We start from the raw sequence: 15,474 nt of genomic DNA, 5'->3' as shown, positions 1-15,474 counted from the left end.
GCGTAGGGCTACTGCACCTTAAAACATGTTTTGTTTTCTCCTTGAGATAACAGTTGTTGTGATTTGGTCTAAACAAATAAAAGTTGATTTGATTTTATTTGACTTGGAACACATCCATAACTGAACAGTATGGACATGCAGGTGAAAATGTTTTTTTTTTTAGGTAACCTATTGTTGTTCCTCAGTTTTATTATTATTATTATTATATTCTTTGTTCCGCAGCCCCTTTGAGCTCAATTTGACCCCCTTAGAATGCTTCAAAATGCACCAAAATCAGCAGGCAGGTCAAGACAGGTGCAATCTTTCATACCGTGTAAAGACAAATTCCAAATACACTATGTAGCGCCCCCTAGCAGACATTCTTTGTCCCGCTGACGCTTTGAGCCCTATTGGTTTGTTGGTACTGTGATTCCATCTCTCTTGTGAAGTGTCTTTGTGTGGCTTGAAAAGCGCTCAAGAAATAAAATGTATTATTATCATTAGAGCAAATACAATACATAGTGGGGATTGCTAGGTCAGCAAAATTTGGAGTGTTGCAAAGGCATTCAAGCAAGTTAGAGAATCATACAACAAATGCATTTATTTAAAGGTAAACTGTCAAGTTTTTAGTTTTACTTCAAAACACTTGCATGCAAATGTTGCGGATTTCAATATTCTAGATAATACAGTACATCAATCAACCCTGCAATAAACCCTCATGAGGTTTTAAAATGGAGTTTTATAATCAGACAAAATAAATCGCAAGAGCCGTAAAGAGCAAAGTAATTGTAATGCGTTTTCCATTACAATTCTTGAAATATAAGGCTTACTATTCATAAATATTTAAACATTTGATATTTTTAGTAATGTAAAATGATTGTGGTTTGCATTTTTTAAAAAATCTTATAAAACAAAGGAATGAATGGGAATATGACTTCAAAACAAATCATGAGGATATCATAATTTCTGTAACGTGAAAGTTTGGTTGTACAAACAACACTTGAGTCACTACTGCATACTGAAGGCTACAATGTGTGTGCTTGTGTACTTTCGCCGACTGATAAGAGCTTCTTGTCATGTTAAGAGGTCACGGTCATGTGTACATTGCTCCGTGGAGGTCCTCCAGTCTGTGCTCCCTCTGTTTTCTTCTCTCCTACATGACACAATCACACACCTAAACACTTGACGCAAACACAATGTGTCTTACGCAACTACACACTTACCTTGTCTTTCTTGAACTCTTCATAATCTGGATTATCAGTAGGCAGTTCAAGTCGACACAACGGGCAGGAGTTAGTCTTGTGTTTTTAACAAACAAATATTAATACATGAGAAACAATTATATACGGGATAAAAAAAAAAAATATATATATATATATATATATAATATATATATATATATATATATATATATATATGCTCTTTGTACCTTGCCTAGCCATGGCAGTATACAGCCAGAGTGGAAAAGATGCTTGCAAGGCATTTCTCGAACTGTTTCCTGCTCTTCAAACTCTAGTAAACAAACGGGACACTTCAGGGCTTTGTCTGCAAAAGCAAAAAATAAAATGAACATTAAAACAAAGGACAGGTAATTTGATTGGTTAAAACTTTACTAAACAGTGATTAAAAAAAAAAAAAAAAAAGCCATTGTGGAGAATAAAGTAGGGTTGTTCCGATCATGTTGTTTTGCTCACGATCCGATCCCGATCGTTTTAGTTTGAGTATCTGCCGATCCCGATATTTCCCGATCCGATTGCTTTTTTTTTTTTTTGCTCCCGATTCAATTCCAATCATTCCCGATGATTTTTCCCGATCATATACATTTTGGCAATGCATTAAGAAAAAAAATGAATAAAACTCGGACGAATATATACATTCAACATACAGTACATAAGTACTGTATTTGTTTATTATGACAATAAATCCTCAAGATGGCATTTACATTATTAACATTCTTTCTGTGAGAGGGATCCACGGATAGAAAGACTTGTAATTCTTAAAGGATAAATGTGACTTTGTATGTTGTGACTGAATATTGCCATCTAGTGAGCTTTCAGTAAATGATACTGTAGCCATTTAACTTCTGCCCAAATGCATGATGGTAAGTGCAACCATGACTGTGCGCAGTGGTACCAATTGATAGATCTTCTCGTAGGGAGAGGGATTGTAAGGCTTAAGCCAATTAAAAAAAGGCTCCAAAGGCTGCCTAAATTCACTCTACTCAGTTTACGCTCCCTTTTAGCTCTAAATATAGGTAAAACGGCGGCATTACTGATTGAACGCGACAATGCGTGAGTGGGTCGTGCAGTGCATGCGTTAATTGCGATAAATATTTTAACGTGATAAATTTATTAAAAAATTAATTACCGCCATTAATGGGATAAATTTGATAACCCTACCTTCAGCCTAAACTAAAGACTCTGGATGAGTGTAACATATTATGTCATTAACGTTAAATACAATTAGAAAACGATTTAATAAAAAAAATATATATATATATATATATATATATTTTAAAAAAAAAAAAAAAAAAAAAAAAAAGCATGTCCGATATTTTTTTGCCGATTCCGATACTTTGAAAATGACGTGATCGGACCCAATCGATCATCCCGATCGATCGGGACATCTCTAGAATAGAGGTGTGACAATAGTGTGAGTGACAAAAGTTAACAGGGACAAGAACCCACCACGAGAAAGTGAAAAACCGCAAAGTAGCGCACTACCCCCCCCCAAAAAAAAAAAAAAATTCTTTGGGGTGTGTGTGTTTAATGTATTTTTTCAGATTTAGAACTGGAAAGAGATGCATATAGACACGTTTCAGAGGTACTTCCGCTTTACTTACTGCTCGCAACTTCGTTTTAAAATTTCTTCATCTAAAACAACAGTGGAACTGGAGTAACATGACTCATCAAAATCCCTTAAGAAAGACAATTTGGAAATACCGCAGCCATCTGCCATCATCACGACAAGGGCAGACAAAATGTTCATGAAGTCAGATGTGGAACCAAGCTCGTGCCACCACAAAGACCGGGTGTTTTTGTAGCCATGTTACCGCTGTGTTATGGAAGGTATGTTCTTCCTATTCCTGCATTGTCATGTGTCCGTTGCTCAAAAAATACTAACGCTAAAATCTTGCGCATGAAACTATTTGTTGCCATTTATATTGTTATTACGATGATGGTAAGTAGATCTTTAATATTATTTACTACATCTACTGTACTGCTGGGGCTGCTAGCCTGTTGCTAATCAGTACATGTAGAATGGCACAATTATGTCAACGCATGAATTCAAGTGTTACAAGTTTTTTGTTTGTTTGTTTGTTTGTTTACAAGTGGAAACGCTGTTAGGCTAGGAAGACCACTCGATGTGCCTCACAACAACACTTACTGTACGTTAATGGACATACAGTGTGTCACAAAAGTGAGTACACCCCTCGCATTTCTGCAGATATTTATATCTTTTCATGGAACAACGCTGACACAATGAAAAGAAGTCTGTGTCCAGCTTAAAGAATAGTTATTTTCCCCTCAAAATAACCCAAAATATAGCCATTAATATCTAAACCCCTGGCAACAAAAGTGAGTACACCCCATGGAAACTACGTACATCCTTAAATATCCAAATTGAGTAATGTTTGTCATTTTCCCTCCAAACTGTCATGTGACTCGTTACAGGAGTGCTGTCAGCATTGCTGCAGTGATTGAAGAGGTGGGGGGTCAGCCTGTTAGTGCTCAGACCATACGCCGCACTCTACATCAAATTGGTGTGCATGACTGTCACCCCAGCAGGAAGCCTCTTCTGAAGACGGTACACCGTCTCATCAGACCATAGCACATGGTTCAAGTAATCCATGTGCTTTGTTGACATGTCGTCAGCAAACTGCTTGCGGGCTTTCTTGACAAATTTAATGAGGACAGTCAGCCACGACACGTCTCCGATCCTGACTATCACACGTGTGCATTCATAGTTTTATTACCTTCAGTGAGAGCTTATAATGTCAAGAGTCATGAAAATAAAAATACATGAATGACAAGGTGTGTTCAAACTTTTGGCCTGTACTGTATGTAAAGCACACGACAGCTCTGGATGCTAACAATCTACATAATTATATTGGAATACGTTTGATCATGCAATAGCTAACTTTGAAGACCTGCTAACAAAAACCGGAGTTCTCAACAGCATACGCTCTCTCGCTCCTTTGTCATTGAGACGCACTTGCCACGAGTACATCACCAGTTTTGCCCAGCTCTTGTCTTATCAGGTATTTCCTGCTCTACATTTTGCCTTTGTTGCTCGTCTTGTGAACGACCGACAGTTCTGTCCTGCTCTTCACTTTTCCGCTCTGGTTCAAATTAAGGGCAGAACCGACGACATGTTGGAGTAGCTAACGAGTGACACGCTGGAAGTTCGGCAGCGGGCCCGGTGACGTCACCGCACTGCGACGTCAACAAGAATGGCGACCTATCACTTAAAATAATTTTATAAAATCTTATTAAAACGAACACATTAAGAGGGGTTTTAAAGCAGAAATGTGAAGTAATTTCTTCACATGCCAAATAGGGTCACAATTAAAGTAATTAAACATTGTCCAACAAATAAAGCATGAAAAAATAATTTATATGTTGTATATTTGACAAAGTTCGAGCCTGAAAGGGGACGAACCCGGAAGTGATACGTCACACCGGGAACAGCGATGGCAGCTCCATACATACGGCCGCCATACAAAGCCCTTCAAACAATGATTCAAACAGCGATATACGCGATAGATCGAGCGCAAGGGAGGAGATCCAAGTTTTTGAAGAGTTGGAGGAAGAAGAGGAGGTTGGAATTTTATGTTGGACCTAATATGTATTAGCCAGACACTAATCAGGATGCAAACAATGTGCCTAGACTACCTGACATGGAATGGACACAAGACCCATCGAGATTACAAGATTGGTAAAATATAGGCTGTTATTATTTTAATGATTTGAAGATGCAGGCATTTGCACATAATTTTATGTTTTTGTCTATCTGATGACATTGTTAAAAAAATAATAATCAGACTTCATGTTCATTTTGGCAGATCCGGCAGCTCACGTGCATATAAAATAATAATAGAAAAACAGGAGGGAAAGAAGGAGATGAGTCATTGATGGCTTTCTCCACTTTATTGTGGCAACAATAAGAAAACAAAATAATAGCGGACTGCCGCCACATTCGACCGCAAAGTTTTGCTTCTCGCTCATGTCCCCCTTGCCTCCTACTACTCACAGCTCTCCAGTCCTAGCCTCTCTTAAATGGATCGTGCATAGTGTCTTGTTATGTGCTTTTGTTTACAAATGTATCGAACACACGACGTGCTGGCAAATTTGTTTCTTTATTAACACATGGAGCTAACAGTACAACACGGCTCGGGGCTCTCGGCAGGAAGTGGCGTCTAATGGCGTGAGGAAATGTAGTTTTTTCACACAAGCGGACAGATTACAAAGCACCACTTCAGTGTTGTCCCGAGACAACATTTCCCATGATTCAGTGCGTGACCTGCGCGCTCGCTGATCCGCTGCCAGACATTAAAAGCAACACGCATGTTGTTGTCACCTGTCAGTGGCTCTCGTAAAACACAAACTAGAAGGCTATCAAGCGATCACCGTGAAAGAAACGCCGAACCGTACAAATGCAATGCAATGCTTGAAGCATGAAGGTGGAAATACATAATACAAATAGAAATAAATGTGCACAAACTCACTGGCGGTGTGTGTCTCTTACTGCAACGTGACCGTGAATTACCGCGACACCGACCCGCTTATATGCACATCCACACCCCTTTCCCGACTGACAGTGGATTAACCCTTTCGGACAAGATCGTAGATGGCGCACAATTTAAACACGCTTAACCTAGCGAACGCAACAACAACTATGATCGGGGATTGCCACGAGTTAACTTTCGGCTAACGTCGCTAGCTTATACTGTTCATTCCACAACAGTTGGCAGCTCTGCTTTGACAAAGTCATCAGTCATCTATCCAAAAATCACACTTTCTTTTTGGCAAATCCTTGATCATAAGCAGACCGGTTAAGGAAGCAGGCATCTTCGAAGTGTTTGCAGCAGAGAACACTACTCGATGATGGCGTGAAATTCATTCGCTTCGTGCGAACGAAAGATGTCCGTTTAAGTGCCCTGCTATCCTTTGGCCACTCATACAACTTTCGTTTGAGTGAGAACAAAACATCGCCACGCACCGCCGTGGCATCTTACCGAGAAGCAATGCAACAAACAATACTCTTCTATGGCAGACTTCCCTCGCACTTCTAGGTGTGATGTAATTTCCGAAGATTGACGAAGATTTTCGTTGTCAAGGGCGTTGCTATGGGTTAGACAAATAATCTGGAAGGGTTGCTTTAAAAAAAAAAAAAAAAAAAAAAAAAGGAAAATATGCTTATAACTGTTTAGCCATTGATATTATTCAAAAACATGGTTGGCCAACCTTACTTCACATTTCCGCTTTAATATCAATTACTATAACTCATACTAACATTTATCTTTTAAGAATTATTTGTCTTTAAGATCGAGGATCCCTTTAAAATATTCGACTTCAAACCATATTTAAAGACTTCCAGGAGTTTACGCATAGCACAGAAAGTCTCGGAGCGTCATCTACGTTGTGCTGAATCCATTTTTGGATATCCCGTGGATTCCTCTGGTTTGATTTTGCAGTTTTAACTTTGTCAACACACTGCTTACTTCAACTTCATGTTGTTCTTTCTAAACCGGAAGTTCGGAGCAGATATTTTCCAAGATGGCGCCAACAGTATTTCATTTTTTTCCCCCACAGTATAATTAAAATAAAACTTTTCTGTATTTTATATTTTAATAAATGGTTTGTAAGCACTTCAAATGTAATACACATGATAAGGTTTAAACATGTTACTGTCCCACCCAATTATTTTAAAACAAGAAATAACTGGAAAAATGCGTGTCTTTGTTAAATGCTTCATTGACTGAGTCCACTCAAATCCATTCAATCTGCTCACTTACACACAATGAGTTGCCACAGCAACTGTTCAGCAAGCTAAACGATGAGTGGCACATACTGCGCTTTGGAATTTCGGCTTCCAAGCATCTCTGGCAAGATCAAACTTTAACGTCTGTTAATCATCGTTAACTTTAATAAGCAACTCCAGTGCACTGCCCCACCAAATAAAACACCTGGAGGGAGAGGGAGACTACGTGATCAGATTGTGACAGCTCATTTGTATTTATTTATTTTTTCGGGAAAAAAAATCCGCAATGGACTGAGGGCGCGAAGTTTGAAGCACGGAGTAGCGAGGGAATCACTGTAGCGCGATACTTTGGAGCCCAAAAGGTTATCGATATACAGTTTTAAAAAGGTGTCACCGTTTAAGACAAAAAAAGGAACCAAGAAGCTGCTGCTGCTACCAAATTCTTCCAATAGAGCATTTGACTTTTGTGAGAGGGGCAAAGATGTTGATGACCCCGAAACGCAGTTTCAGCAATAGCAAAACAAAGGACCGTCTCTAAGGTGCTAGTCACATGATCTGTTCGAAAAATAATTTTGAATCATGAAATACTTCGAGGGATTCTTGTTCATTTCATTCATTTTTGTTGTTTTTTTGCTTTACAATTTTTAAAGACAACATTTTAGCGGCTAGTTCTTTATTTTCAATGAAGTTCAGAATTTTTGACAATAAACTTAATCTTCGAGTTAGCAGGTGTTAAGCGGTGGCGTTGATTTCAACAAATTCAGTGCAGTTTGTCAGTTATTTGTTAGTTTCAGGGCTCTTGAGTGGCTAAGCTAGTGCGAGTCAATGGTGCCTGCTTAGCTTGTTAATAAAAAAATGATATTAACAGATCGAACATAGTCAAATACATTCAAAATTCAGAAAAGCGCTATATAAGTATAACACCATTTACCAGTTTTCGAAATACCCATGTGGCCGAGGCAACGTCACACCAAACCAGCGTAATTTCATTCAGCAGGACTATTTTTTTAGATGGGAAATGCAACCGCGAGAGAAAAGTGCTTCGGCCACTCATGCTCAGTCTGCTGGGGACTCCCTTTTGTTCATACAAAAAAAAAATTGCGGTGAAAGAAACGATGTGGTATCACTCCCCTCTGCTTGCATAGACAGCATGTTCCCTGCAGAGCTGCTGGATTACAAATGTTGCTGTTCATACTACAATTATTGACATGCAATGGTAAATTTTATTAACTTTATCCTAAAAAACATAGCCAACACAACTGATCGCGTGGGTCATCGGTGATTTTCATGCGCGCATGTTGTTTTTTATTGGGATGCTAAGCAGGCATCATTGACTCACGCTAGCTTAACCACTCCGGAGCCCGGAAACTACCAAATAACAAGCTGGAATTTGTTGAAATCAACCCCACCAACTAATTAAACCCCCACTAACTTGAAGATTAAGTCTTATGTCAAAAATTCTGAACCACCCCTTTAAATTCATTTATAGGAAAGTCAATTACATGTAATGACATTTTTCGGCCACCTAAAAATTGGCACTGCCCGACCCCCCAATCTCCGTTTATGCAGTCGTGTCTACGTTAGCTCACTGGCTGCCACAGACAGCGCTAGACGTCAAATTCATTTTGACTGGATTGGACGTCTAGTGCCATCAATGGCACTGAAACCAGAGTATTCACAGCCAGTCTTTTGTGAACATTTACAGGTCACTTCCAGTTCATTTTAGAGCAAAGGGAAGTGACCGGAAATCAACAGAAAATTATGTGAAATGCCCCCAAAATTAATTAATTGCCAAAGCCACTGACAGCCATAGACGTCTACTCCGTTTGAAGTGGGAGGGACTACCTCCGACTTCAAATGGATTGGACGTCAATCAGTGATAAACTAATTCCAATTCACAGCAGAAGGATGAAAATAGCTTGCTTTTCTGTTTATTAGTTGTTTTGTGGAATATCCTAGAATGATTTCCTGACCAATGTATCGATAATTGTTGTGAGATCATCATTATCGTGAGCCTTGTATCAAAAATCATATCGTATCATGAAGTACCCAGAGGTTCCCACCCCTTGTAATGAACATGATAAAGGTGCCGTCTTTTCCTTTAACTACCAATTACCTGCTTGCTCAGGAGAAATAACAACTACATTGAGGGTCTGCACAGCTACTTTAGCAGCAGGGGGAGGAAGACGCTGGTTCCAGTCGGACGAATCGCCTGAGTCCATCAAGTCTAAACCCTGCATTAGAGACCTTCAAATGGAAACAAAAAAATGAAGTCACGCTTTCAGAAAAATCAAAGGATGCAACTTGAAATCCTTCCACTTTCATTTGTTAAACAGAGGCTCGGGATGCAAATTGGATTGGACGTCTATCGCCGTCAATGGCAGTGAAATATTACCACTCAATGCTAGGCTATCCAGTTGGCTATAAGCAACAAAATATAGTGGTACCTCTACATACGAATTTAATTCATTCTAGGACCTGGTTTGTCATTCGAAATGGTCGTATGTCAAGCGTATAATTCTATTAATACATTCCACAGCCCAAAAACCTATCCTTTATAAACATTGCAGATACAATTACAAATAGCAATTAAACATAGCAAAACAAATACAGTATAAATACAAATCGGAATAGTAAAAATAATATAATAATAAACATGTAATGAATCGGATTCTAATGGGTGGTTGTGTTTTGCATGCTGTATCTGGATTTGAACACGTGTGACTGACAAGAGTGAGAAAAGTGCAGAGGAGTGGGATGCTTTTACATCCTCTTTTCATGTTCTGTTGTTCTTGGCGTTGGCTACGGCAGACAGTACACAAGTTCAGAAATAAATGATTAAAAACCTAACGAAGCTGGTGACTTCCTTGCCGATGTTATAATAGTTAAAACTTTGCCTGGTACACCAGACTCACCGCTGTTCCAGCTATTGAGTCTGGCCACCATTCAGCGGATACAATTTCCAGGGCGGAGCAAGCCACAGCAAACAGACAGCGGAGTGGACCAATCAGCGACGGGCAGACGTGACGTTAGTAAAATGACGAAGGACTTGCGCGCGGAAGTAAACATACGAAGACAGCGGAGTTTATTCAACATGGCTAGCGCGAGACAGACTGTTGTCAATGACTCGTGTCGATGTGTTTTTGGTAATTTAAAACAGATTTTACCGTGGATTGGAACATATTCTCGGCTCTCCTGTTCACCATCTGTGTTGTTGTGGAGACGACTTTCGACGCGCAAGAGTGACGCTGCTCGTTAAGAACACGTCACGCAAATAAACGAATCTGATTTGTCGATTGATTTTGTACTTGCTAGAGAGGCCGTTAATGGGCTGGTTCCCAGACTTTTCTCTCAGTGTTTGAAAAATACAGGGAGAACAGCCTGGCTGTGCCAGGCAAGTTAAAACTGTCACCTTAACTTGGAAAGACTGGCGAACGGAAGTCGGAGGAGGACCGTCAAGATCGTAGACATAATCTGGCCGTATTGTAGAGCCGGTTCACTGACAAGCGCACCACGCTCATATTTTTCGATCATTTCCATTTTAATTTCAATGGTAAGCGTCACCTTTTTCCTTTTTTCTCCACCTGCACTAACGTTCTTAGGACCCATGTTGATTTCTCTCACAAGAAAATCCGCCATGTGTCCGTTTTATAGGAAAACAATGACATTGCGACTAGAGGTGGGAATCTTGGGGCACCTCACGATTCGATTGCGATTCAGAGGCAACGATTCGATCATAAATCGATTATTCATGTACAACCCCGACCCTCCCCCGCTGCTGTTAATGTTTCGCATATTAGTTACAAAAATCCCCTCGGGGTTAAATAAACAGCTATTTCAGTATCAAGTTAACAGTTCAAAACAGTAGATAAAATACTCAATTCCTCATTATGTATTAACAGAAAAAATTGTAGCATTTTGCACAAATATATTATTTTTATCCAACCAAAAAGTGCACGCAGGTATAAATGAAAGACAATTTGTACTACTACTTCAATACAAATGGCTCAAAAAAGTGCTTTTGTGCTTTTCAAGTTGTGTAAAGATTTACATGTAAACATTAAGGTACAAATAATTGAAAAACAAAAGAAAAAAAGTCATTTTGCATCCAAACTAGGGCTGCAGCTATTGATTATTTCAGTAGTCGATTAATCGATGAACTAGTGAGTTCGAATAATCAAGTAATCGGATAAACATAAAAAAAATTAAAATACCTGAGCTGAGCCTCAAACGGTATAAAAAAAATTAATAAAAAAGGATCTATGTACAACAACAAAAAAACAATTGGCTAACTTACATAGCAAAAGTCCGCTAGCTCAAATGCTATAAAATGCAAATGTTTTTTTTATTATTTTATATTTTTACAATGCTCTTAACAAATGGTTCAGACACATATTACCACAAAAATTGGCTAAATATACCTTTAAACTAAATTAAGAATGCATTAAAAAAACATTAGCTCAAACAAAAACCTAGCTAACGTTGGTCTTAACAGAAAGCAACTGGATTTGGCCATGTAAAATGAGGAAGACTAGAGGGCAGTGTATCGACCCAAATCAATACAACTAAATGCAAACTAATTAAACGAATACAGCAAAATTTAATTCGAATCTTCTTTTCAAATCGAATACTTGAGTTAATTGATTAATCGTTGCAGCACTAATCCAAACCTCAAAAATATGCAGGACAGGTCAAGCATGTTTAGCTACTGAGAAAATTCTATGTTCTTTTATTAAAAAAAAAAAAAAAAAAATTTTTTTAAAGGATTTGAACGACGTACTCAGATGAATGTGCTGTGCATTGACTCCTGCAGTCGAAAAACAAGGTTCTACGTGTGGGCGTAGCATGATAGATGGCTAAAGTTACCTAGCTTGGCAGTAACAACAAAAATGTCTTTTTTTGCAATGTTCATTCATTTACAGCACCGCTTAGCAGCTTAGTCATATTAGCACAATTAATTGCTTTCATGCATCGCATGTAACGGTGAGTCGGTCTACATTCAACAGCGATGGCATAATTTCTACTTTTGTCTGCTTGTAGAGCCGGTGTGCAGTGTGAAATAGCGTCGGGATGGGATGACGTACCTCTGCTCTACTGCTTTCAAAATTCTTTGAAATCCCGTATTTCCTAGAAGATTTTCTAGTCGAATCCAAAATAATTCCACACGTCTGCTTTTAAATCTTTGGGAGCAGGTCTGATCTCGTCAGACAGTCTCGTCTCGTCAGTCCCGCGAGCGACTGGTCGTGGTGGCGGCCTGGCTGTTGTATTCAAAGACAATTTTAAATGCAGGAGAATAACCGCTCATAAGACAATAACCGCTCATAATTATTCAAGTTTTGAACTGCAGTTATTCTCTATCGGGCTTTCTCCCCCATTGCTTTGTGCCACAATATATCGCCCCCCTGGTTTTAACAAGGATTTTATCCCTGAGTTTTCTGAGTTTTTATCAGATTTTATTCCAAACTTTGGCAAGGTTTTAATTTGCGGGGATTTTAACATCCATGTCTGCTGCTCTACTAATCAGCTGGCGAATGAGTTTAAAGGACTTCTGGACTCATTTGGCCTCACCCAGTCTGTGGGTGCCCCAACTCATGAGCAAGGTCACACCCTGGATTTGGTGATTTCACTTGGGCTTTCAGTCTCCATCAGAGAAATTGTGGATACTGCTATCTCGGACCACCTTCCCATCATTTTCGACTTTTCTGCCCCTTTTTCTGCCGGAAAGCCAATATCTCCAGCCTGCTACCGACGCTGCATTACTCCATCCACAGCAGGAGAGTTTGTGGCTGCTTTTAGAGACTTACAGCAGCATCCTGGCGCCGTGCTGCCTTCTCATCTCTATACAGACAGTCTTCTCTCCATTTTCCATTCCACTTGCACTGCTGTCTTAGACGCCATTGCCCCTCTACGGCAAAAAAACTCCAAACCCAAATCCGCTCCATGGTTTAACGACTATACCCGCCTGCTCAGGCAAAAATGCACGCAGGCTGAACGCCAATGGAAAAAGGACAAACTCCATGTTTCTCTGGGAGTGTTGAGGGACACCTTAGCTACCTACCAGGAGGCCATAAAATAGGCCAAGTCTAATTATTTATCTTCGATTATAAATAACAGCTCCAGTCGTCCGAGACTGCTTTTTAACACTATTGATTCTGTTTTAAACCCACAACCCACTGTCTTAACTGATGTGTCAGCTGCCACATGTGAAGAGTTTCTCAATTTCTTTCAAAACAAAGTCTCTTCAGTTTGGCAAAATGTCTGCAACTCTGGTTTCTCATCCGATAACGTACGTCCTTCAGAACTGCTCAGTGCCTTTGAACAATTTGATCATATTTCATTGTCATCTCTCACCGAAATAGTTAGTGGCATGAAACCCATTAGATGTAATACCAGCTAGGGTTCTGAAGGAAGTCATTAGTTGCCTTGGATCAAGTCTGCTGTCCCCCATAAACACCTCTCTCAGTTCCGGTTCTGTCCCAGCTGCCTTCAAACAGGCTGTAGTCAGACCCCTTCTTAAAAAACCCCATCTCGACTCCTCTGTGCTGTCCAATTTTAGATCCGTTTCCAACTTGTCTTTCCTTTTCAAAGTTCTAGAAAAAGTTGTTTTTATTCAATTGCAAACCTTCTTACAGACAAACTCCACCTTTGAAAAGTTCCAATCAGGCTTCAGGTCTGGTCAGGTACACAGCACTGAGTCAGCATTGTTAAAAGTACATAACGACATTGCCCTTTCTGTGGATAATGGAAACCCGGCTATCCTTGTTTTACTGGACCTCACAGCAGCATTCAATACAGTTGACCATACAGTCCTCGTATCTCGTTTAGAACAAGTCATAGGTATCCGTGGTAACGCTCTAAAATTGTTTAAATCGTACCTACAACATAGAACATTCTCGGTAATGATTGGGGAATTTTCCTCCTCACAAACTTCTCTGTCTTGCGGGGTACCGCAAGGCTCTATTTTAGGGCCTGTTTTTTTGCACTTTATCTCCTACCTTTAGGATCAATTATAAAAAAACATCATATCGCTTTTCATTTTTATGCTGATGACCTACAGCTTTATCTGCCCCTGAGACCTAACAAAAAAACTGCTCTTGCTAAATTGATGGAGTGCATATCTGATGTGAAGCAGTGACTTGCACAAAACTTTTTACATCTTAACGAGAGCAAAACTGAATTCACTACTTTTGGCACACCTTCCATGATTAAAGCCCTTGAGCCCAACTCTGGCGCTCCGGCTGACATTTTTAAGACACACATTCAAAATCTCGGAGTGATATTCGATAACAGGCTTAACTTTGAAAAAACAAATAAGTTCTGTTGTAAGAGCAAGTTTTTTCCAACTCCGTCTCTTAGCAAAAGTGAAGCCTTTTCTTAGTCGCCACGACCTTGAAAAAGCAATTCACGCTTTTATAAGCTCAAGGCTGGACTACTGCAATGCACTTTATGTTGGCCTCCCCAAGTCCTCGATTTCTCGGCTGCAACTTGTTCAAAATGCTGCTGCTCGATTTTTAACAGGTACACCTAGACATGAGCATATTACCCCGTGCTATCATCACTCCACTGGCTTCCAGTCCATTTTAGAATTGATTTTAAACTTTTACTGTTTGTTTTTAATTCTATTAATGGCCAGGCTCCATCATATTTATCGGAAATTTTAACTTTTCGTAACTCTGGCAGGACTCTTCGCTCGACCGGCCACTTCTTTTAGATGTTACGAGGTCAAAAATTAAACACTGGGGAGACCGATCCTTTGCAGTTGCTGCCCCCAGGCTGTGGAATAGCCTTCCCCCCGAAATCCACACCACCACGGATGTAGGTCTTTTTAAGTCTCGGCTAAAAACGCACCTTTTTAGACTCGCCTTTCAGACAGATTAGGATAGCCTGGTTTTATTTGCTTAAGGGTCTATTTAATGTCTTTGGATTTTATCGGTTTTATTGTTTTATTTGCTAGACTTTTATCGCGATGCGCTGTCTTTGTTTTATTTTTTGTTTTATTTCTTGTTTTATTTTTTAAAATGTCATTGTATAATATTTTCCTGCCTTTTATTTATCTTGAGCCATGTTTTGTTGTAAAGCACTTTGAGGGCCTTTCGGGTTTTGTAAAGGGCTATATAAATAAATTTGATTGATCTCACGTAGAAGTTGGTTGGTTAGGTCAGCCACGCTTGTAGCTGTTTTGTATCTAGGAAGCGGGAGTTGTGGATGTTTACTCTTGGTCCGTTCCACATAGCGTCCAGAAGAACGCGTTGACCGTGTTTTTGTTCCGCTTTACTTGGCATATTTAAATACAGTGGTACCTCTACATGCGATTGCTTCGACACATGATCTTTTCGACATCCAACGTAAAATTTGACTCGCCATTTGTTTCTACATCCGACAACATGCTCGAAATACGACGATTTATGACAGCCCAGCAGTGTCTTTGTTTTCCCACAAGACGGACACACGGTGGATTTTCTTGTGAGAGAAATCAACTTGGGTACCAACAATGTTAGTGCAGCTGGTGAA

The 15,474-nt window shown here is 39.6% G+C and overlaps 1 protein-coding gene across 1 annotated transcript in view; it reads right to left on the bottom strand.

The window, feature by feature from the left end:
- Nucleotides 1–565: 565 nt before the first annotated feature.
- Nucleotides 566–15,474, bottom strand: part of rnf181 (ring finger protein 181) — a 17,908-nt gene continuing 2,999 nt past the window's right edge. The window contains exons 3-6 of the mRNA XM_057831130.1: nucleotides 9,080–9,210; nucleotides 1,409–1,524; nucleotides 1,203–1,277; nucleotides 566–1,132 (exon numbers count right to left, since the gene is read on the bottom strand). Coding sequence (XP_057687113.1) covers nucleotides 1,073–1,132; nucleotides 1,203–1,277; nucleotides 1,409–1,524; nucleotides 9,080–9,210 — 382 coding nt within the window. The 3' untranslated portion in view covers nucleotides 566–1,072. The remainder of the gene's footprint in view (nucleotides 1,133–1,202; nucleotides 1,278–1,408; nucleotides 1,525–9,079; nucleotides 9,211–15,474) is intronic.

This window comes from Corythoichthys intestinalis, chromosome 3, assembly GCF_030265065.1.
Source record: "Corythoichthys intestinalis isolate RoL2023-P3 chromosome 3, ASM3026506v1, whole genome shotgun sequence".
NCBI classification, from domain to species: Eukaryota; Metazoa; Chordata; class Actinopteri; order Syngnathiformes; family Syngnathidae; genus Corythoichthys; species Corythoichthys intestinalis.
Note: the sequence above shows the minus strand (reverse complement) of the source record. Positions and strands in the feature narration are given on the sequence as shown.